General features: G+C 39.3%; 1 protein-coding gene across 1 annotated transcript in view; it reads left to right on the top strand.

The window, feature by feature from the left end:
- The window catches only part of LOC128715862 (RNA-binding protein Musashi homolog Rbp6-like), a 310737-nt gene that overhangs the window by 280354 nt on the left and 6566 nt on the right, over positions 1-23817 (top strand). Inside the window, exons 6-7 of the mRNA XM_053810780.1 lie at positions 4385-4417; positions 6840-6923. Of these exons, the coding sequence (XP_053666755.1) occupies positions 4385-4417; positions 6840-6923 (117 nt within the window). The remainder of the gene's footprint in view (positions 1-4384; positions 4418-6839; positions 6924-23817) is intronic.

The following is a 23817-nucleotide window of genomic DNA, read 5'->3' on the forward strand; positions in this document are numbered from 1 at the left end:
TTATACACGAACCCAATTGTGGAGCTAGCCACGTTTGGTGCGTTGTGTGTCGGTTCTAAAGTAGTCTCCTGGCCACTTTTATAGGGTGCAGAGATATTTTTATCAACAGTAGCCCTCACCCAGAGGAAATAACATAGAGTGAAGATACGAAACACGTATCCGACAGGTATACAGTACAAAACCGTTTTATATCAGCAAGGATGCTTACCACTACATTTATTACAGTTTTTGTTGTAGAAGTTTCCTATCGTAGAGTTGTTACCAAACCAACGAAAAAGCACGATGCTGATCCATTCCAGCTAATTTCAAGCTCTTTCAACAGAAGATTGTTCTAGTTAATGTACTTCAAATCCTGTTCATCAAATCATCATAAACATCCTTTTTCCGTGCGCCAACTTTCCGTGTTTGGCAAGAGCCAGGAGCAGCTCAGGTGTATGACCTTTACATTAGACATCCAACACCATCCCCGAAAGGCAATAAGCAAGACGCTCCGTGATCCAAATAGTAACAGAGTCGAATGAATGGCATCGTTCGAAAGATATGCTCTCGTGGGATTTCTTCAAGATTCTTGTGAAGTTTCATTTCCTTTTCTTGATATTTTTTCGCTCCGACGTACATACAGCTTCTGAAGCACAGTTCCGATAGCAGGTCGGCTACCTATCGGAATCGTACATTGTTAGGAAAAGTTTTTTAATAAACTCAAAGGCTACCCACCTGCCCTGCATTGTGTCCCACGGCATCGATCAGCGGGGGTGTGATCTTCTTTGTATTCTCAAAGCCAATAGCCAAATCATCCGCATTCTCATTAAATCTTTCCGCAAAGGCATCGGGCAAAACTTTTGCCCTTCCGGTTTTACTGGCCTTTTTGGGGCAAATCTTACCCGATACCCCTCGATGGGCGCGTAAAGTGGTAAGCTTAGGATCCGATTATGTGTTGTGTTTATTGCTTGCCATGTGGTTGCATCAAAAACAGAATCCATCTTCATTCTTCCAAAATAGCCCTCCATTGGACAACAAGAATAAAGGAAACCACCACTAGATATTTGATCTGACTTATGCATCCTTTTTCACAATATTGTGATAACTCATCACATCAATCTTATTTCTCGATGTGTTTGTGGTCGTGGCTTCAATATTATGTGATGGTAGGGAATGCACACAAAACCAAAAATGGTCAAAACACAAAGCAAATTTGTTAGAAACACTAACCATCATAAACCATTCAAAATTTTCGCACCTGTCCTAATGATTACCCATCGTTTCCGTACTGCAAAATTAACCTCTTTGGCCAATTTTGTTGACAAAGTACATATTTCGATCCTCATTGATAAAACATGTCGTAATATAATTCTATATGACACCCGCACTCTGTCGTTAATGGAAAATAATTGAAGATATTTTTAGCACATTTCAAGCTTCTTGCACAAAGAATCTCAAAGAAGATAAAATAAGAAGCTAGAAAACAAGAACTGTCAGTATTCGGAACCACAAACAAGCGTATATAAAGCATTCAGTGTCGAATAAAATGATTTGTTTGTCGCAAACGTTGCATTCTATCCACTAAAGCGTAAAAATGTGCACCAATCACAATGTATTATTTATGTAAGTCTCACAAAATTCACCACTGAAGCGAATAGTCTCTTAAAACAGAAAACAATAGATCGAACAAAATAGATGTAAAACACATATCCTAAACAGTCATAAAATGATATGCATATGCAACGATTTACTCATAAACGTGGTATGATGTGCGTAAATTCATATATTTGTAAAACATATAATCAGCAAATGATTGCATACTCGCAGAATATCTACCAGCTTACGGAGGCGAAAAGGCTACAAACCACACATGCAACATAGCTGTAAAAGTAAGACACTAGGTATTCTTATCGATGTCAAATGCTTCGCTGCATAATGTGCTTAATTGAGCAAACAATTAAAGAATGAAATCTCCCAGAATGTGATCGGCTAGGTATAAGCTAATTTTGTGAGTGTAACCATGTCAAGCAATAAGTAATATTGATTTTTCGTCAATCACAAGTAATATGTAGGAATATTACTTTGATTCTTGCCACTACTTTTTACCTTGTTGATTATGACATGTGAAAATGTATTTTAAAATTTCGCTAGGCTGCTGTAACATCATCAAAATGATTAATTCAAGTTGTAGAAATCAGAAACAAAGACAAACAACAATTAGTGCGTAGATCGTCTGAAAGCAACGAACATGAATTCCAATCAAAACAAACAATCCCTACGAGGGTCTTCCACCGTAGGACAATAATGGTACTGGTTAAGTTCTCTAGAAAGTCCTCTATAAACGCGTTTCTCATTCGCGTAACCTATGGCAACGGTTTTATCTCTTTACTGCTAGAGAACTCGAGTGATTAGTGAGTAGAAATTTGTTGAGTGAGAGTGCAGCGTGAGTGATAGTTTGCAGTTTGTTACCTGTTTGTTCTCAATCTTCGTTCCTTGCGTATCACATTATTAGTACCATCTGATGCACACAGTTCACGTGCAGGTTGTTAACATTTATACCTTTTTTGTATGAAAAACGGTTTTTCTATAGAATTTCTTTTGTAGCGTTACTATTGCCACAACTAACATCTCTACTTCTTCTTTACACGACCTAGTACTTAAGTTAAGTTTAATATATAAACATACACGAGGTAACATAGTGCTTGATTGCAGCCATTTGGAGAAGATTTCCGGAAACTTCCGGACTAACCGTCCGGATGGGGGCCCAAGGTGAGCATGAAGTAGAGGAAGAAGAAGCCCTAAAGGTAAGTGGCAAACAAGAAGCAAACGATCTTTATCACTTGTTTCGCAGTGCAGCGTAAGCCAACCACGTAACGATACCATCCCGTTCGGAATCATTTGCTGGAAGTCAACTCCGGAAATCACTCCAGCAACAAGCACTAGTACTAGTGGCTAGACGAGAAATCAAAAGCACATTGATTGAAAATCAACCCGTCGGTGGAATTGATACTGTTTTACGTATCAACCCGCAATAAAAGTGATACATTTTGGTGTGATATAATATTAGTTATTTCCTTTAGTATATCGATACGCTTTTTCTTCGCTAAACATCGAAACTTTTAGAATAGATTTAAATAGTGTGTTAAGAAAAATTGCGTGAGTTTGATTGCATTGCAGTTGTGTACAATTGAATACGGATTGTACTATTCAATTGTTGACCATACGATTCCTACATATCTGTTTTGATATTATTCATAGAGTGTTTCCGATAGTAGTGTGGAGATACAATATTGGAGTTTTGATATGAATTTTGAAAAAAAAAACTATAGATAGATGACAATACGACGGGGTAAAACAGCTCAGATTACAAATCATTAGTCAAAACATAGGTAAAACATAAAAAAAAACCGTAGTAGCTGATAGCAAATCATTCTGTTTGACACTGTTTGATATTAGTAGTTTATAGCATTTACTATATCTATTCCTTAACTTCAGAGTGTGTTTTGTGTGCGTGTGCGTGGTTACATATGTGTGATAGAATTGTTGCTCTCCCGGCAGCAAATGAACGTATTCGATCCTGTGCCACTGCCTGCCAGGGACAACATGTGGGTTAAGATGATTGTGTTGTTGCGTCAACGACTTCAACGGAAAACTATTTAGCAATTAAAGAGGAAAATGTTTCGAAAAACACCAAATTTGCTTCCCAAAAACCAAAAACCTTCAGTTCCTCGGACGATTCTCGTAATCCCATACAACGCGTAGACGTGTTCCACTCTGTGTAAAACTAAGCCAAGCCGTAGTCGTTTGCTGTGTTAATTTCTACTAGTTTCTACCGTTTGTTTTCCGTTTTCCATCCAGCAAGCTCATCCCCATTGTTTCTGATCGATCCAGCAGCTCGTTCATAGTGTTCTAGATGCCGTTTTTTCCTTGTGTTTTCCGTTTGTTGTTCAAGTTTTTTTGTATACTGGATGTAGTGTCGCTTTGCTATTTTATTGTCATTATTTAAACAACCCAAAAACAAAAACGTTGTTTTGTTGCCAGTTTCTTCGCCGATACGATCGATCATCCGCCCCGAAAAGCTTTCATCCTAAATAAATCCAAAATTCCTCAACACTATCACCAGCTCCAGTGGGATGATTCGATTTTTGTGTGCGATCTTGTATCGTTGTGCAGATCCAGCAGAGAAAACAAAACGGCGATCTACGATTTTAACCCTTCCAAATATCGTTTTATCTCGTACGTTTTGGTTGTATCGTGTATCCAATAAACGAAAGGAACCCTTTTGTATCTCTTACATTGCAATTATGTTTCTTTTCCGTCTGCTTATCAAATTGGTAACAAAATCCCCGTTTTTCACTAGAAGGTGTCTAAACGTAGCATTTTTTTTCGTTTTCTGCATTTTTAGATTTTATGTGGTCGCTGGGGACATTACCTGATGGTAAGAAAATTTAAATTTCTCTCTTATTACTACTACAAAAAAAACAACAAACTCTTCCTACAGTTCTTTCTTCCCTATATGCAATTATTAAACGAAGTAAATTAAAAAAAAAAACAAACAAACAAAACAAAAATCATACCGGTACCGCTTTCACACGGTGCATTTCGAAAAAAAGCAATTGGAAAAACATAATATATAGCAAAAACTGATTGTTTTCATTCAAACTGTCTCTCATCGAAACAACAAGCTCGTAACAAAATCGTAGCGTTAACTTTGCAAAACGAACATAAAAAACCCTAAACAATACATATTAGTTGATCAATTAATGGCAAAAGTTTTAATTTTTCTTACTATCAATCTATACCAAAAAATGAACAAGAAAAGACAAAACAGCGAACATTTCCATGTTGTAACTAAATCGTTCTTTTTATTTGTACACTTATAGTTTCATCACATCAAATGAAAGTGTTGTTATGCTCATTGCAACACCTACTGCTACTGACCTCCTTTTGTAGTGTAATGTTTAGTTTTACTCATGAAAAGAACAATATTCATGTTTAAATTATCTCTCTTCTTCCGATCACTTTTATCGTTGCATTCAATGTAAACTGTCATGTTTCATGAAGAATAGCAAATGTAAATTATTTTAAATTATTGTGCAAGTCTACAATTTGCAATAAGAAATCATCATGACAGTATGTGTTTTTTTTTGTGTTTAAATCTTCCTCGATGTGCTTTAGATGGAATTTCATTTCTGCCAATGTTTTAATTTTAATAAACTTTGCCTTAAATGTACCAAAGCGATGCTGTGTTATGATACGCAACAAGCAATGTGGAAATCTTAAATGGAGGCTTGCAGCATCATTATCAATGTGCATAAAATTGTGTTCCACATGTTAGTAGTCAAAATAAAAACAAAATCTGTTCTTTTCATCCGTAACTTTCCACCGCAAACTGCTTGCACACTTTTCCTTCCTCTATTTTCATCCGGAAATGTGTTTCTACAGGACAGAAAACTACAATTTTTGCAGATAACACACCACCACAATCCCGTACAATGTAGTTCGTTCTAAATGTTCGCTAGTTGTTCTATTCTTTTTTTCTTAATTTTATTTCTTGTTAAACATGTTTTTGTTGGTTTTTTTTATTTGAATAGTTGTAATGGTTTCATTTGACTAACGTTTATCTTTGGCCATGATCCTAAACTAGAAAAGAAAAAACTTTACCAAACACCACTGCAGTATATACGTTTCGTGCTTGAAACTTCCGTATCACTTTCAAACTTGCAGGATGAAATCAACGAATGATTTGCCAAAGGAATGAAGTGTACAAACCTTTGTTTATGTGTTGGCAAGCGTGTAAGTATGCATCAATCTGATTAGACGGAGAAAATGTTAGTTGATATTCACCGATTCAAAGTAGCTATAAAACGTAATGACCAGCAAACAAACAAACAAACCAGAAATCTTAGAGAAGTTCAGTGACTTGGATTTCATAGCAAGCGTATGAACAATTCATCTTTAGTAACAGTCTGTACAACACCTTCTACATAAACCAAACTTCAATACGTAGATTATAGTAATGAAAAAAAAACACTTAGCTTAATAATTCATTAGATTTCGAAGTATAGGTGATTGAAATAATACATGGCGTCTCTTACGGGATCCATTTTGCTAGTTCACTTTTGTTCCTTTCCCAACGATCTGTTTCGATTTCTAGTAGTATTGAACATAGATACCCGAAAAATATTCACCAACTGTTATGTACAGCGGTCTCTAGCACTCATTTATGTTCAGCAGTACTAGCAGGAGCTTAACTAAAGCTGTAAACAAATAAGAAGCTTTTGCAATAAGCCCAAAAACCCAAACCCAAAATAAAAGTCATATTCTATTCTTCAACAGGAATAAATTGTGAAACGCACGTTCAGCAACGTCTATCATTAACAAGACAAGAAAGTTAAAAATATATTGTGAACTAAAGTATGCATTTTATTTATCTACTGCTTAACGTTACTATCCACTATAAAGGATCATTTTCTGAGTCTTTTTTAAATTGATGCATATAACATTCTGCTCGTTGATTTCACCTGTTGCCGTTTGTGCTTGTGTAATTTCGACGTCTCAGTTTTGCTAATATTGTTTTCCCTTTTCAACTTTCCCACTATTGATTCCATTTTGCTGATGCCTATCGCAATCGGCAACGAAAACGAAAACAATAACTTAACTAAAATCCATCACACAGACAATTTAATATGGAAGAAACTGTTACTACTTTTGAAAGCAATAAAATAACCTAAATGATTTCTAATTGATGTTTTTCTCTTTCTCTCTCTTTTTCTCTTTCTCCCTTTTTTCTACATTTCGTTTCGTTCCCTTTTCTCTCTTTCTGTTTCATTCCCCAAACATTTCCTGCTGATTTACAGGTTTCCCCGCTGCCGCATACGCTGCGTACGCAGCCGGTCGTGGCTTTTCCGGCTACCCGAGCTTTGGACTACCGTACCCAACAGGTAACCTTAACTTGGCGAGTTTGCACGCACATTTAACAGGCAACCATCACTTACACCACCACCATCACAACAACCCTTCCCATTCATCCTCGTCCTCCGCCGGTGGGGGTAGCTCGTCGACGGCTGCGGCGGCAGCTGCTGCAGCTGCTGCGGCTGCCGCTGCCGCAGCCATCCATCATCCGTTGCTTTCCACCGGCAGTGCGTCCGTGTCTTCCTGCCATCCGTTGCACCATCACCACCACCATCACCATCCGTTCGAACACTTGGGGCACCTGTTTTCGCACCATCACCATCCGGGTGCGGCTGCAGCAGCGGCTGCCGCAGCCGCCGCCGCAGCCACTCACCATCACTCACTGCACTTGTGAATGCAGCCAAAAGTGCGTCCACCGACGGCGCTGGCACTACCGGTTGTGGGCTCTGTCCGAATGCACTCGGATTCTACCTTGTGCACGACCACGTCCTCCACTACGACGGCTACGGTAACTCCGTCCGATACAACTACGGTAGAGCAAGTGGACGAAACTGACACATCCACTGCTACGCAAGCGCCCGAAGTTGGGACAGCGAATGCTTTGATTCAAAACGAGTCCATTAGTAAAGTACTAACCACTAAAGCTACATCAAACACCATACCGGGCGAAGGAAAAAGTCGCTCCGGACCCAAATGACGAGGAATAATGGCGACCGGCCCAGAAACGACTAATCGCGCGTTCTGCTGTGGTATCGGCTCGTTTGATCATTGTTGCTCTTGTTTTTGTTGCGAACAGCAGCGTTGCTGCGACTGTTATCGCTAAATCTGGTGCAGTAGGACCAGATCACATACACTGGTTGCCAGTTTTGCTTAAAAATCGAATGCAATTCGTCCATTTTGAGGCATCTTTAGCCAACCAAACTTTAGGAAAAGCATTGAGGTCGACATGCTGTCACTTGCTTTAGCAAAAAAATTGGAGACATAAATAATTAATAGGGGCAGCATTAAGTTAACAATAACACAATTTAATAAAAAAAATAATTAATCCGCTAAACACTAAAGATCATTTGCTTCTAAACACGTAACAATATATAACGATGCCATTTGGTCCATAGCATAAAGGAAAGTTTCAAAAAATGTTTAGAAGTAATAAATATAGCTTTGAAAAACAAATCAAATATAATGAAAAATCACTCTTAGATTACACACCACACCAAGTACTTAAAATAGTATACTAACTCCCACTTAAGCTACATAGAATGTAACGATTCCCATTCTTTCTGCAAAAAAACAGCATTGAAATAAAACAAAATGTTCTTCTTCATAGCTCAGTTGTTACACCAGTTGCTAAAACAGATAAGTAATAGACACATGTAATAGTGTCACTATTTAGAACTCTCTTCGTACTAGCATTGAAGCAAATTGCGCATATAATGAAACCGTATTTAACTTAGCTTTGCTCTGTTGCTACATGCATATTATGTAGCAAAATATGTAGGTTTAAAATCACAATTTCATAAACGAGGATAATATTATAGTTAGTACAATTTAGATATCTGCAGATGTATTAACATTTCATAGTAAACGAACAGTTATTATTGAAGCGAATGTCTAGAAGAGCAATATTTTGGAAACAGATCATTACAAACGATAGCGAACGAACAAATATTTGTGAACTAAAACAATACGTCCTATAATTATATCGTTCGTGGTTTAGGACAGGCTTTTATTACGTTGCAAAAAAAGTACGTTTTGTCCTGCTGAATTTCTACGCATTATGACCATTTTTTTTTTCGTTGACTACCCTAAACATGAAAGACACCGATTTCTAAACACGCGGTGAGTTTTTGTTCCATGCAAGCATCCTCCATCGGTGCTGTTATCTCAAAATAACACACCACTGACCACCGGTGACGCGATTATTTCGAACTTAAACAAACGCATAAGGATGACATTTCGGGCTTTTCGAAGAGAGGAACGGTTCCGATTGGGAGGATGATTTTTTTTTTTTGTATTTTAGGGGTACCACCTTCATAATGAGGGATGATGGCAGCCCGACAAAATGCTGGATCATTTCGACGATGACATAATATTTTTCGGCGCTTACTGAAATGATTATAAATTTTCACCACTCACTCAGGTATGGCAGGGACATTTGATAGCGGTAGCAAAGAAAAGAAAAGGCAACAATGGTATCAAAATCCCTACACGCTATCACGACCCCTAGTCCGGCCATCTGGCCGCACCGTTGACAGGTATATTTTGTATTAAGCTTGTCCCGATATTTCACCCTTTTTTGAAGCAAGGGATGTAGAATAAAATTCCCCGAGTTCAAAATAAACACTGCCGTCGCACAAAACCTATCGCACATAGTATGTCCTAGCGGGCCGATAAGGGCGAATTCGTGTGTGATGGGGGTTGGTAACGTAAATATTTACATAATTCATAAAGTGATTATAATGCGCAGTTGAAAACGGCCACACACCGTCATGTTTGTTTTGGCCTATGACACTTTCAGTGAATCCGATATGGCTCACAGTGTCGGGATTTCGTGCGCTAGGTGTGGAATGTGAGCGGCAAGTGTCTACAAATTATAACACCCCTCCATACTTCAAGAAAGGTGTGACCTAGCGATTGAAAGCTTTCATGCGAGGAAACGTTTCAGTGGGACATCCCGTTATACCATAACCGTGAAATGGATTAAGAAATTTCTTTTCGAACATGTTCTAGAAATCTCGCGAACACCGGCGAGGTGCAAATGAGCATGTTATATATTATATCATAAAACAAACATCTACACTACTTTCACCGCGCGCCCAAAGCATGGCCCCGACAAACGATAGCGAGAGTGACAAAAGGCTTGGGAAAGTTAATAACACCCCCCCTCCAACGTGCTTTTCTCCTTGTTCCCGAGCTCTTGTGCACGCCACGATTTCACACACACACCCGCCCGCTCGATAGCACAAAGCAGACCGAAGTGTGTAAAGTTTATCACCATAAATTTACATATAATAACTGACGGCATAGTTAGACCGAGGCCAGGCTTTTATACTACTCACTGCTGGGTAAAATCGGTTCCATGTGGGTTGGCCCGATAATAAATTGAATTCCATCACGACCGGTGATATTTGCCGGGATAACTGCTGCGTGGTAGGTGAAGTGTTGAGTCTTAACGCTAGTGTCAACGCTTCATCGTACGTTCGCTGTTACCGCAAAAGATAGCTGAAACATTAAAAAAAAAAAACACCAACAATGCATCCTTTCATGTCAATCATCTGCATGGGAGTAATGTTGGGTGAAGAAGGTTCCCATCATTTTGTTTATCTTCCGTCAAGCGCTAATCGCAATTATTATCACCTGCCAAGGTTAATCAAAGTTGGCAGGTTTCCTGTAAAAGATATTGGTGATGGTACGTTTCTTGAGGCACGTAACAGAAGGATTGAATGCCTCAGTCAGTCAGTAACTCTCTCACGGGGATAAAGAACTAGATGAGTTTAGACCGAAAGATATGGGAACTAAGAGGACTAACAAAATAGTCTACTATAATAATCAGAAATGGTTAATTTTGATGTTTGTTTTTCCCATTTGAACACATTATTGCATTTGTTTAAGTGTTCATCAAATCATCACAGTCCAAAATAATCGAAGGTTCTTTGGGGCCTTTATACCGCTCTAGAGGACTTCGGAGTGGTGTAGTTAAACTCATGTAGTTTTGCCTCATAAATGTGAAATTATTATGTTGAAACAACTAACTTTTTTTAATGTTACATTAACTTCAAGAGGCGTAGGTCTGCCATTACTGGCTTTATTAACACGTCACTGGAATGAATTTTTTCCCGATGCTGTCGTGCAGATCCGCCAATTTGGCCATTTGGTCTTTCCCTATTAGTATCGGTAGTCTTCTAGCTCAACTACAGCTCAAGCTGATGTCCGATGTCCGGTCTGTAGGAACTTACTTCACCACATCATTGGGGTTTACTAATGTTTACTCACCACTGGACATCGTACATTCGTGGAACCTCCGCTCTGGCAGGTTTGGGCAGCTAAAAAGATTGACGACCATTCGCCACCGTGTGGTAATTGAACTCGGGCAAACACTTTCACCGGTGCGCTTGTTTTACCGAACGATGATGATATGATTTATAGGAAAACACCTGCCTCGAACACTGTCCGCCCCTAGTCAGGTTTTCCATTGGCTGGCGTCTTTATACTGCTTTACCCGTTTTACCCAACCATGCCAGAAATTGCATCCTCGTGGCGAAGCTTAAGGTGTAGATTTGCATTTTAATTAGAGGTAGTTAACGCTGGTGTTGCCCACCATCGTGCAGAACCCTGAACTGCACTGTTTGATGCTTTTCCAAGCGTGACGCGGTTGGCGCTTAGTGCTTTGCAATCCACAACCATCGTATAGCCTAGCCTACGGAACTGCTCGAGTGTAAGTTTTCCCGCAAATGCTTTCGCGGCGTGCTCAAGATACCTTACAGCAATCCGTTAAGCACAAACGGTCCCTCGAAGTGGTAGGCGAAGTTTTATGAGCATTGTTAGCGAAACGATTTGGAGCCGGTTGTTCAGGTTAAGTATTTTTAATGGACTATGGAACCCTGGCTACGGATAGCCCTACGCTTGCTCGGCTGTTTGGGGTGACCCGTGGGATGTGGCTGTGCTTGTGCGCTAACCATCACCGGGGCATGTGAGATAGTTCCGCTCTAGCTCGACGTTTATAATCGTTGTTTAAAATGCACCCAGCAGGCGGTATGTAATGGGTGGATATTTAGCAAGACCACCAGCTAACGGGTCCTGGAAAATTAAACCAAAAAAAAAAACCACAACAACACGAATGTTGTAGTCAACCGTACGTCGCAAGGGTACGGCGACCCTTAAAAGCAGGGTAATGGGATGTTAGTTTTCATTTCAATCAGATAAGCTAATTGAGCAATTAAGCGGTCACTGTATGCAAGTGAGAGCAAACATTTCTACCGAACCGTGGTTTTGTAAACACTATCCGGTTGTTAAAACATGCATTTCATTTGGTTTTTTACTGTTCGTTGTGTTATTTTATAAACGATTTATTCATGCATCTTTTATTTTACTATCGCAAAGTGCCACAGCGTACCGATTGCGTGGTAGCAACTACATCAGTCCATTACCATAACTCTAAACTATGTGTTTTTACACACACACAAAATTCAATTAACAAGCTTTTTTTTTTTAATTACTCAACCATTTCAAATCCGGGACTACAGTAAACCGGTCAAGTCTCCACCGTGTCAATTTTTCCAACTTCTACCCATGTGCATAAAGACTAACAAGCAGTACAAATGATACAGGCGAAGAGTGCTTACTACTCCAATCTAAGCGCTGCTCTTCCTTCGCAGCTAAGCTACTTTTACGAGGTGTCGTACTTTATTCTCAACATAGCTTTTCTTCCCATAACGAGCAGCTCGGTTCCATTACGAAACCAAAAGATCCGCCCCGAATGAAGCCATTCCGATGCATCTCTCGAGCATTTCCCCTTCACAAGCGGTACTTTCCACCTGAAACAACACCTATTCCCGCATGGAAATGGGAACCAAAAATTTCCCGTTGAATGAACCACGTACTCGACCGCGGAATCTATTGCCCGGCGAGCCTTATCTAGTGTACTACGATGACGATGTGTGTAGCAAGAATTGCTTGCTTGTGTGACATCGCAGCGCGCTCCTGGCCAAACTGAGCACTGGCTCACCAACATCCACATCCATAAGCCATATGAGTGTATGGGCATGCTTCTTGTATGTTAATGTGCCTTTACCTAAATGGCTTTTATTGTTGCAATAAGACAGTTATGCTGTCTGGGGTTAACATGGGTACCTTGCGTATAAAAAAAAACACAATGGGCCCACCCGATGGGTTTTGCTTTAATTGTGCAGCGGGTTTTTGGCTGCGAGCAGCTGTCCATTCCCACTGGTTTTAACATTTCCGTTCATCTTGATTTATCCTTTGCCGCACACTTTTTACACGAACGCCATAGCTCGTTTCAGATTGCCTAATACTATTTTCGTGTTTCGCGTGGTCTTTTGGTGTTGTGTTTGTTTAGTTTATTACTTTAAAGAGATTTGTTTTTGTTTCTGTTTTTTTTTTGCTTGTTATGCGTTTGAGTTCGTTTGCTAATGTGCTTTGTTGTATGTTGTTGTTTCCTTTTTTTTTCGACTCATGTTTTTTTCTATATTCTTTCTTCTTTTCTTTTTCTTTTTCTTCTTCTTCTTTTTCTACCTTCACGTTTAACGTCTATCCAATCGCTTCGTCAACCATTCCTTTTTTATCATGTGTAACGTACTGTCTCCGCACCTTCGCTTGCAACCCATTCACTTCGACACACGGCGCAACAGGTGTGATGGGCGTTATGCCCGAGAACCGTATCATCATGGGTGATTATCTGAGTATGGGTCCGTCGACATCATCCTCCTGAGCACACACGTTGGATGGAATTGCGGGTTGACATGGCACTTTTGTTACAAACGAAATCCAACATCAGTAATTTATTACCATTTCGGAAAAGTTTACCTATCATTTTTTTTTTTTCAAAAACGGAGTTATACTTTTCACTCACAAAAAAACACACACATATCTTAATTACCGAAGGAAATGTCAAACAACAAAGTCTTCAGAAAAAGGCCCTAACACACAACGTCAAAAATGTCACAAAAATGTAACAAAACTGTAACAAAACTTTAGTTTAATAAGCTTTGATAAACAATTTTCAATAAGACACAATGTCTGTTTAAATAAATTATAAACTTAACGATAAAAATTAGTGTTTTCTTTATTTTACTATGAGTTCTGGTTTCACACTGATCTTGGATGGAGCCGTTTACATTTTATCAGCTAAGCCCTACCGTTGTTTCACCCTTTTCCAAAAAGGCTTCAACGCTATAATTAAGCGTACTTCGAAATACTTTCCAATCAATAAAACAAATACAGTACATCACAAACTGCCCATACATTCGGGCACTCGGGACGAAGCATTAGTTCCGAATGAAAATGGCCACACTTGAATCAAAAACAAAAAAGAGCATTAAATTTATCGCAGCAGTCCTCCCCGTAATGGATCGAAATCGTGTGGCCAATGGAAATGGGTTTGCACTGCCCCACAAATAATACTGTATTTTGCAAATATATTTGCATGCGCTCCTGCTCACGTACCAATTTTCCACAAACATGGAAATCGGAGCTAATCCACTCACGAAATCGATAACGCAAATTAAGTCATTACGGTTTGCTGGCAATTGCCAATTTGCATTTCGATCCACATACAAGCGCACTGGCCAGTGTGTGTGTTTGGGTGTACATCCACGTGGAATGTACACCTTGACCCCCGAAGTTCATCTGTAGAGGGGTGACACAGTGGAGGATGTGGAGATGCAGACGGAGGTGTTTGTTGTTTGATTCGTGCTACTACTTTTACCCTAATCAAGTGGAAATTTGTCATTGTTTCGAGGCAATAGAATTAGTGCTATAAAATGTTAGGAATTTCAAAACAAATTCGTAACTGATTCCAAAGATCTTCTTTCTATCATGATCAGCATCTTTCAATCCAGGTATACCTAATCGAACTAGTGCTAGTTCGTACTAGTTTAATTTATCTAATCCTTATCAGTTATCCATGCACTACTGACGAGTGAATGTACTGCACTCACGCTCACTATGCATCGATGTACGTGTAATACCAGCCAAACTATCACATATCTAATCCGTGCCCCGGCTGTAGCCATGATAACAACCCCGGGGGTCAACGCGGTCACACGGTAAAGTGGCAAGATAATTTCAAATCCATTCGGTAGGCAGGAAGGCTTCGGAAGGAGCAAGGTTTCGGACAGGCAAAGTGCGAATGCATTTTAAATGATGTTTTCGGTTTGAGGGTAAATTAACATTTTCATTACAAATTCTAACATCGTGATGAATACCGGTCATCACCAGGTTACGTTCGAGGCGAAAATTTGCCTAACGGGCGATCTGTGGGTGTGTGTGTACGTGAGGATGCGGTTTGCAGGTGAGCAATTTATCGGATCTGGACAGGTCGGGGTTGGGACCGGAGGGTTGGACTGGTGATGAGTGAATTCAAACCCGGCTGGTCAGGGGAATGATGCTATACATTTACGACATGAATAATAAATGATGCTGATCGAAATAATTCACCATTCGAAGCGAACAATCGTGTATCGGGCACTGGGAAAGGTAGCAGTGACCAGGGTTGCGTAGCCAACCCGCATGCGAATGTCGGATTCTGCGTGAAGACATGATACATGGAAATGGAATTAAACGTTTGCCGAGCGTGCAACTAATGAAGAAACTTCTGAGAGGAACGTGTTTAAAATTGCATTTTTATATGTGTATAAAACGTCAGTGTTCATTCGATGGTGATGGTGGGGATGAATTCTAGATCTTTTTTCTCTCAATTTTTTACACGATATTTTCATCGCTGTGAAAACGGTGCCATCCAAAAGCCCATTGCATTACATATCCTCTTATGTATTTCCTACTCCTTTATTCCACATTCATTACACTTAACACACAAAAAAAAACACAAAGAACTTCGCTGTATGCCACATTGTTGATTTGTCCACCTCGTTGTCATGTTGTGCTCAGTAAAACATAGCAAACTTAAGCGGAACACACAAAATCTGCTGAGATGGAGACACTCCATCACATGTTTTATTTTAATAAATTTATAATAATTATGTTCAAACGACGCATCCAGACTTACATACAATTATTCTTAGCAAATAAATCAAAATGGAAATCAAATGTGCCAAACGCTTGAGTACTTAAAACTGTCAAAGTCAAAACAACTCGAAAATGAAAAAACCGAATATAACAAACACATATGAGTAGTGGTGTACCATTTATCCTTTATATTTTACACTAAAGCTAAAATAGGTTATAAAAAAATAACGCTTTCAACGAACAAGAAATACGCAAAAACAAAAAAACACACCAAGTAAAAAAGCATTCCAATCTGTGAAAAATCACACAAGTCAACCAAAACTGAACAAAACCAACGTACGAAAAAAATCAAACCATTTGCAAATCCGCTGGTGTGAATAAATGAAAATGATGAATAAATGAATAAATTCAAACCACACATACCCATCAGCTGGTGTCGATTGGAACGAATCGCACCTTTTCCGTTCCAGCCCAAACCATTATAATAGTGGGTTAAATGTTGTTGGTCGGGAGCTGTTTGTGCCCATGTTGTAAAATTTTTTGCTTTTTGGTCTTTTTTTTAATAACACAATACAATACAAAACCTGTACGAAAAGACAGTGTTGGAACAGTGGTTTTAACCAGCAAAAAAAAAATGCTGCTCCTGTTTCAATTGCTCATGGGAGAATTGAGCGACGATGGTGCAAAAGTTTTGGTGAAAAGCAACATCTTCCATCGGACGCATTTGGCCGCACGCAAAGACCAGCCCCGGAAGCTCGGTGTTAGCCCTTGATCATTAATGCATGACCGAAAAATCGGATGGCCCTGCCTAAACCGTTAACACACACAGAATCTGTCCAGTTTCACCTGAACCATTTCATTGCGCATTACCACACGGCCCCCTGTTGCCCCGATGTTGCCTTGTGCTGCATTAATTGATCCACCATTTAGGTAAGTCCACCCAGAATCGGTGGCTGTGGAAAAAGCACCACGTTATCATGCTTTTTCCCGTATGAATAATTAATTGATTTTGACAATTCCTTGCTGGAAGGGTTTTAGCCGTATCCATAGGACCGCAAACACACGCACCAAGTGCAATTCGGTTTCTAATTGGGAAAAATTTAAAATTAACATGCTACTTTTCATATCACTATCGGTCCTTTTTTATTTCGAAATTTTTAAAATAAATGTATTTTTTTTTATTAGTTTTTCAACATCAGTATGAACTCTACATGTAAAAAACATGTAATTTGTCATTTTAATAATGTAATTGGGCAACAATGCCTATCAATTGATGATGTTACAGCCAGCCGAGATGAAATAAAAGACGAATAATTAATTTAAAAAAACACACATTAAAGTGCACATGTTGGGAGAATTCTGAAATATATTTGCCTGCTGTCAAAGGCGTAGCACTCTTTTTTCTCTAAATAAATGTCCAATATTGATAAGCTCACAACTCGGTATACTTTGCCATACATTTTTTTAGAGCAAAAATAGGTCACGAAAAGAAAAGAAAAAAATAAATTATCAAACTACTCTTTGTCAAAATAAGATAAATCAAATGTAATCAAAAGTATAAATGCCAACATGAACACACAATGCACACCCCGCAATGCTGGTGTCGGTGTGCAAACGCATAACGCACACTGTTAAACACAACAAACAAACCTAAACAGTTTTTAGCAAATTTTATATCTTGTTTGGGAAACGGGGCTAGATTGGCCTTATCTTATCTGCTTACAACTGTCGCAAATGATTTCAAACACTAGCAAGCAAGAAAATACCACGCAGTGGATGCTACAATACATACGCTAAAATGCTACAATAACAAGAATAACAAAATAAAAGCAAAAAAGCAAAACATGAAAATAACAGCAAACACAGATCGCAAATCGCACAAAATGCCAAAGTTTATGATATGAACGTAATTATCAATGTTTAACAGCAAACCCGTTTTTACCATGAGTAAAATGCACGTCACGTGCTCGAATATTATATGGTGACAAATAAGTAGCCTTTATTACTTTTCCTTTTATTACTCATTCTAATTTTGTTTTGATAAAAGTACAAATGGACGTTTGAAAGTTTGTCATTCGTTTGCAAAAATTTTAATCGTTAAAAATTACACTTCAAAACCGAAGCGCGAGGTTGATTTTTTTTCTTTCCCTAGCCCTTAAAATTACCCACATTTTCCTACTCGAAACCCACTTGCTGATCATCGCGCTGCGGGCCAGATGTTAGCACTAAATTAAACTTTTCAAACCCCATCGAGAAGAATCCTTTCAATCGGCCCTTTAAGATGTGAGCCACAGGCGAGCACACATCAACCAGCATTCGTGCGGGCTTTGCGAAAGGTCTCACCCGAATGGGTTCTAACAATGTTTGGCAAGCGAGTAATTTCCTCGCCGACGAATAACACCACCGGTGCACATTCCGGAAAGTGTCGAAACCGTTTGGCATCTTGTACCACTCAGGCCCTGTATCTATCGGACGGCGTGTGTCTACGTCTGTGAGTGTGTGGTTTGTCTCTAAACGCTGTCATGAATCAAATTTTGGGCGCTGCTTCACGGTTGCCACCGGATACCCCTTTTGCGTTTCGTTGGTTTCTGGGGATCGTACGACACCGAGTAACGGCACCTTAGTCGGGTTGCTTCGACTGATTACGACATGTGTCGCAAAAATGTCATTAGAGCGATGCCCGTACATATGCGCTATGTGCTTGTGTTTAAGGGGGCAGGCCAATGGTATCCTTCATCAACCGTTGACTTTCTAGCTTGCTGACACCTGACCATACATGTGTGTCATTGTTTGCGTTTATATGTATGTGTGTGCGTGTGCCAGTGTCCCGAATGGAGGATTTCCGTTTGACGGTACCCATCGTACCCTTGTTCAAACATTGACATTCATCCTCAATCGTCCTAATTACTATCCACCTCTTTATCACCCTCGAACATTAATGGGGGTACGTTCTAAAGCTAAAGCGTGTTCTAAAGCATACCTACACACTAATTTACGGTACGAGGAAAGAATTGCACCACCGTAACATTTCCGCAGAGCCTTTCAGATAGGGAAAAATTGAGGAAATCTATATTATATTAGCTATTATAAAAAAATGCGTCTATTTAATCGCCCAACATCGAAACAAAACAGCAGAGACCTTAATGTGATACCTTTCTCAGCTCAGTTTTCAACAAAACCGTCTTTAATCACTACATCATGCTAAGTCCTCCCAGAAAAAGATAGCCTCACGCGATGGGACATATTTAAAACAAATTTCAGTGATAAAGTTTGAATTTGTTGTCCCAAATTCGAAAAATAGAATGAAAGGCTTTTTTCCTAGCTTGAAAAGAAAACAAAAAGAAGGGTTACCGTGAAAAGTCCCCCTAAGATGCTACCCTAAGCATCCAAACAAAATATCCCTTGTCATCACTAATAGCCGTAAGCAGGCCATAAGTCCCTGTGGCTTTCCATTACAACGGAACGACATTCACCGGAGGGATGCAATAATAAAAACAAAAGCAGGATTGAAAAGAGAATCAAAACTGTCATACCCAAATTTATGCTGTCCAAGATTATTGTTGACATTTTATTTATTTTTGTGGTACCAGACTCGATTTGCTTGCCGACTTGGTCCCATATTCACTTTTTGTGTGTTTTTTTTTTCGTTTTTGGCTACGCAAATGTTCAATCTAACATGACAAGGGATGATGTACACCTTCGATTATGATTACTTGGAAGCTGCTGGGGTTTTTTTTATTATTCAAATTGATTTGTTGCCCTAAAAAGAGTACGTCTGCCTCTCTTGAATTGTTTTACGGGGAATAAATTTATTAATACAGTTGTGTTGTATAAGTTTGGGCGAAAATATTGCTACTTTCATTTTTCTCAGGAAAGTTTAATCACACCAACACTTTCCATTACACAACCCACTTCTACTGCTGCGTCGACAAGACAGTTCATTTTATTCGCGGCCCCATTGCAAACAGCGAATTACTTAACGCCCGCCAAAACGAATATGCGTGGCGTTACCAACTGACGGGGTTTTGTCTGTGTGTGGCTTGCTTACATAATACCCTAACCGTGCCCATTGAAGCCGTTTGCCGCTGCGCTTCATAACAACAGCAACCCAAAAGCGGTGCTGCTTATGCGAGCGCACGAAGAATGTTACATAATGTGAATACGATACAAGATTTGCATTTTTTGGCCAGTAACGCAGTCTGATGAGCTGCTGTTCGCGCTTTCCTTTCACACCAAATGGAGCAAAAATGTTCCTTTTAAGCTCTCATGCACAGCTTCATAATGTTGCCGGATCCTCACTTTGCATCATGTAACTCCATTTTTGGGCAGAGCTTTCACTTCACCAGTTTGGTATTATTTTCGATCAATGTTTACCTTCTGCTGACGGTGCCGCTTCGGACGGGCGACAGTATCCATGCGGTTCCATCAAACAACCCAACCAAGCAGCAGCATTGTGGGATGAAATATCGAATGTAACAACGGTATGCCACCGACAGCCGGTTCCGGTTCCCACCGTTTTCCAACTTTTCTTACGCCCGTTTCTCTCGCATCTTACCGACGCTTGGTGTCCTATTCCGCACAAATCTTGTAATAGGTACCGGCGACGGAATGGCGACGGGTGCACAGCCTTGCGTAATTACGTTGAATTTCGATGAAATATTGATGCCACGTCTGGTAGCAAAACACTTTTACTCAAGAGTGTTGGAAAGTGGGGAGGAGTCGATCGTGAAGAAGGATCAGACGAAGAGCCTTCTTCAACCTTTTCTCCTCAACTAAAATGGACAGGTATCCGTCATTTGCTTTAGCCGAACTTTGGCTGCCTAATGTTTTATCTAACATCTTCCTACAGTGAGAGACTTCAACTCCATTCCCTGCTGAAACACCTGGATGAACCTTTTTTCCCAGCCCGATATACACTAACAGCGGGCGCACACTTGAAAGAGTGTGTTACACAAAATTCTGGGAGATAAATTTTCGTGCCGCACAAGCAAAGAACTTCTCCCATTCGTTACGCGATGTGCTCATCTTGTGTTCAATATTTGTAGCCCACGGAAACTTTTGCCACATTCGCTGCTATTCATGGCGCACAGGGGTTGGCTACGGTGTGGAATCGGATTACTCGATTTGCGACCATCAAACATCACCTTCCATGCTGTGCTATTCATTGTACCAACCGCCAACCCATGGCAACACGGTGGCAAATTGTTGGGTAAATGGAAAGAAACGATCTCGTGCGCTTTTTTTTATTTCTCCTTCATTTACCCACTTTCTTCGTCTTTCTTTTCTTTTGCTTCCAACGTAAAGTACCATGCGCCTCCATTCTGTGGGATCGCAGCTTTCGATGCATGGCTGCCAAGTAGTAACGGTTAGCTACCGATGGATGGGAGTTTAGTTTTCTTGTTTTCCTATCGAAACTCAACTCCAACTTGCTAGTATATGCCGGGAGCGCTGCGGGAGATCATTAATATAATGAGCAAAATTGTGCACTCGTCGGGTATATTCCGTGATTTTGGGGGCAGGGTTAGCGTAAGGTGGTTCCCCTGGTTGGGTGGTTGTAAACGATACACACGGTGAAAACTAGCTTGATGAATAAAGTTGCACGATTTATAAGATTTTGGATGAATACATTAAGCAAATTTTTTTGCGATTATACCTGCGGGTGCTTGAAAGTGTGAGCCTTGTAGAATGGAATTTTTCACCAGCAAGTTTTAGTGAAGAACAAGCAAGGAATGAAGAAAAGAGCAGATTTACATATGATGTTTTTGGCATAAACCATTTTTTTCGATTAGTATTTAAAGTTCTTCGGTGTGATATTTTTTAAAATATCACACCGACCAAAAAAAGGAAACCAAATTTGTTCCATATTCGAAATCGGTGCCCAGTCATTCTCATATACCTTAGAAACCAATTGATATGTTAATCAGATATTTTTTATACAATTTACTATTCTGTAGATACATTGATTTGTTAAATCAACACCGCTTGTGGTGAGTTTTGGACAAATCGTACGTGGGATTTACACTTTCTCACTCTCTCCCCTCGCCCTCACCCTTCGGAGATCCTACGATTTTAATTGAGTTATATTTATTTTGTTGAGCAAACTATTGACAAATATGCGATGAAAGTTGTAGCTTAAACTATTAGATTTTGAAAATTCGATATACTTTTTGAACGTAAATCCAAAACGTAAAGTTGTCATATGTGGTGTAGAGCTAATTTTATAAGTAGTCTTGAACGTACAGACTTTCCAGTTGAAATATTGACTACCCATTATTGGGAGCAGCAGAACTTGTAAAAAAAAACAAAGTGTTTAAATTTTTGCGAGGTTCTTACAGTTAGTCTTCTTTCAAGAAACATGTTAGTAATGTTTGTAAGTATTATGTTTAGATTTACAGTCTTACGTTCAACTCAGTTTACTGTACATCATATTGGTAGCACCATCCACTAAGGCTTTTAATATTCAATCAATTTAATCCAGAAACTGTGTGATTGTTATTTACTTAACGGTCTGTTTTCGAACACATTCTTTCAAACGTCCACGGGTCATTCATGCAACCGAATCACGTTCAATTTAATGTTTCGTTTATTCCCCCTTTTATGCCGGGTATACTTCATTGAGAATCACGCCAACGTGTCTTTTTGCGCTAGGTTGTTTATGAATTTTCATAACATTCATTTCCGCACCACAAAAAGGGACCACAACGATAGAAAGAAACCATCGGTACGTGAAACGTCAATTGAACAACGATAGCGTTGAAATAGATGAACTCACTGCAGCTGAAAAACATTCGTCGCTACGCAAAAACCGATGCAATGGCGAGCTATATGACAGCCAAGCAACTCAACCACCGAACGACATGTTTGGATAGCTCAACCCTTCTTCCGGAGTGATTATTTTGTGACAGTCAAAATGTTTCCAAATCATTTGCTCGAAAAAAAGAATCCCGTACATGAGCATGATAGCACAGCATTGAACAAAAAAAACCTTCGCCAAAAAAAACGTCACAAAAAAGTCCGATTTGACAGTTCACACTTTCATTGGCAAAGTATCTAGCCAAACTAGCCGAATGTTCGTCGTTGCATAAAGGCGTACAGTTTAGGAATCTATTTATTTATGAGTTAAATGAAAAAAAAAATCTGAGTATGATTTTATGTCGCTTGTCAATCCGCTTGAAACTTCCCGGGCAATGTGTTATTTTACGTTGTTAGTTTGGTGAGAAGGAAATGCATCTAAAAGCGTGTGTCCTTCCATTTCCTCCTTCACATGTTGGGTTTTGAGGTTAAATATTTCAGCATTTTTCTACTTTTTGTTTGTCGTTTGAGAAAACTGAGCTAAATGGCTGTTTGTTAGTAACTGAACAACAAAGTTTAAATAAATATTGAAAACAATACGGAAAAAACACCCTAAAATATTCAATGCGATTGTAAAGCACAAAACAGAAAGTAACAGAAACAGGTACAAAACAATGAAGGAAAGAAGACGATAGCACAACCGAATCGGGCAATGGCAAAAATCGCTCGTTAGCCGATCTGACTCTCTAGTGCCATCGATCGGAGAATATATTAGACTCGTAAGTGTAAAGTGTGCTTTTCACAAGACTGGGTTTTCATTTTGTTTCTAACCATAGTTAGGCGATACATAGCAAATGAAAACTATAGCCCTACGGCTCCTCGCTTCAGTATTTATGGATAGCGAAGCGTTGCGCCTAGTGTGTGTGTGTGTTTTGGGTATAGAAATAGTTTATAGCCGCAAAAATTACTGAACTGAAAAAAAGCAATCAACTACTGTGTGAAGTATCTTAACATGGCGTTTTTATATTAGAATAGTGATAAACAAAGCAAAATACGCAAACATTCTATTTCAATCCATTGCTGTCAGTAAATCTACGCGTGCTGTTGTTTCTTGAACAGGTTCATTCCTTTTGCGTATGTTTGAAGTGTGTGCGTGTGTGTTTTTAATTGTTTTGGGAATTTAAGAGTATGATTTTATCATAGCAAACAAAGCAATCAGTCACAAATTTTAGAACTCGTAGCTGATACTGATACACTTTCCATCTTCTCGTTTACAATCTTTGTGTGTGTGTGCGTGCGTGTGAGTTTGGATTTTGTTCTTTACGAGTGAAATTATTTGCTTTACCTACATTAATAATCAAAACAATGATTCTTTCGACACTACGCGATTAAAAACAACACTTTGTTAATTCTGAGAGTGTGTTTTAT

Source organism: Anopheles marshallii, chromosome 3 (assembly GCF_943734725.1).
Source record: "Anopheles marshallii chromosome 3, idAnoMarsDA_429_01, whole genome shotgun sequence".
In the NCBI taxonomy this organism is placed as follows: Eukaryota; Metazoa; Arthropoda; class Insecta; order Diptera; family Culicidae; genus Anopheles; species Anopheles marshallii.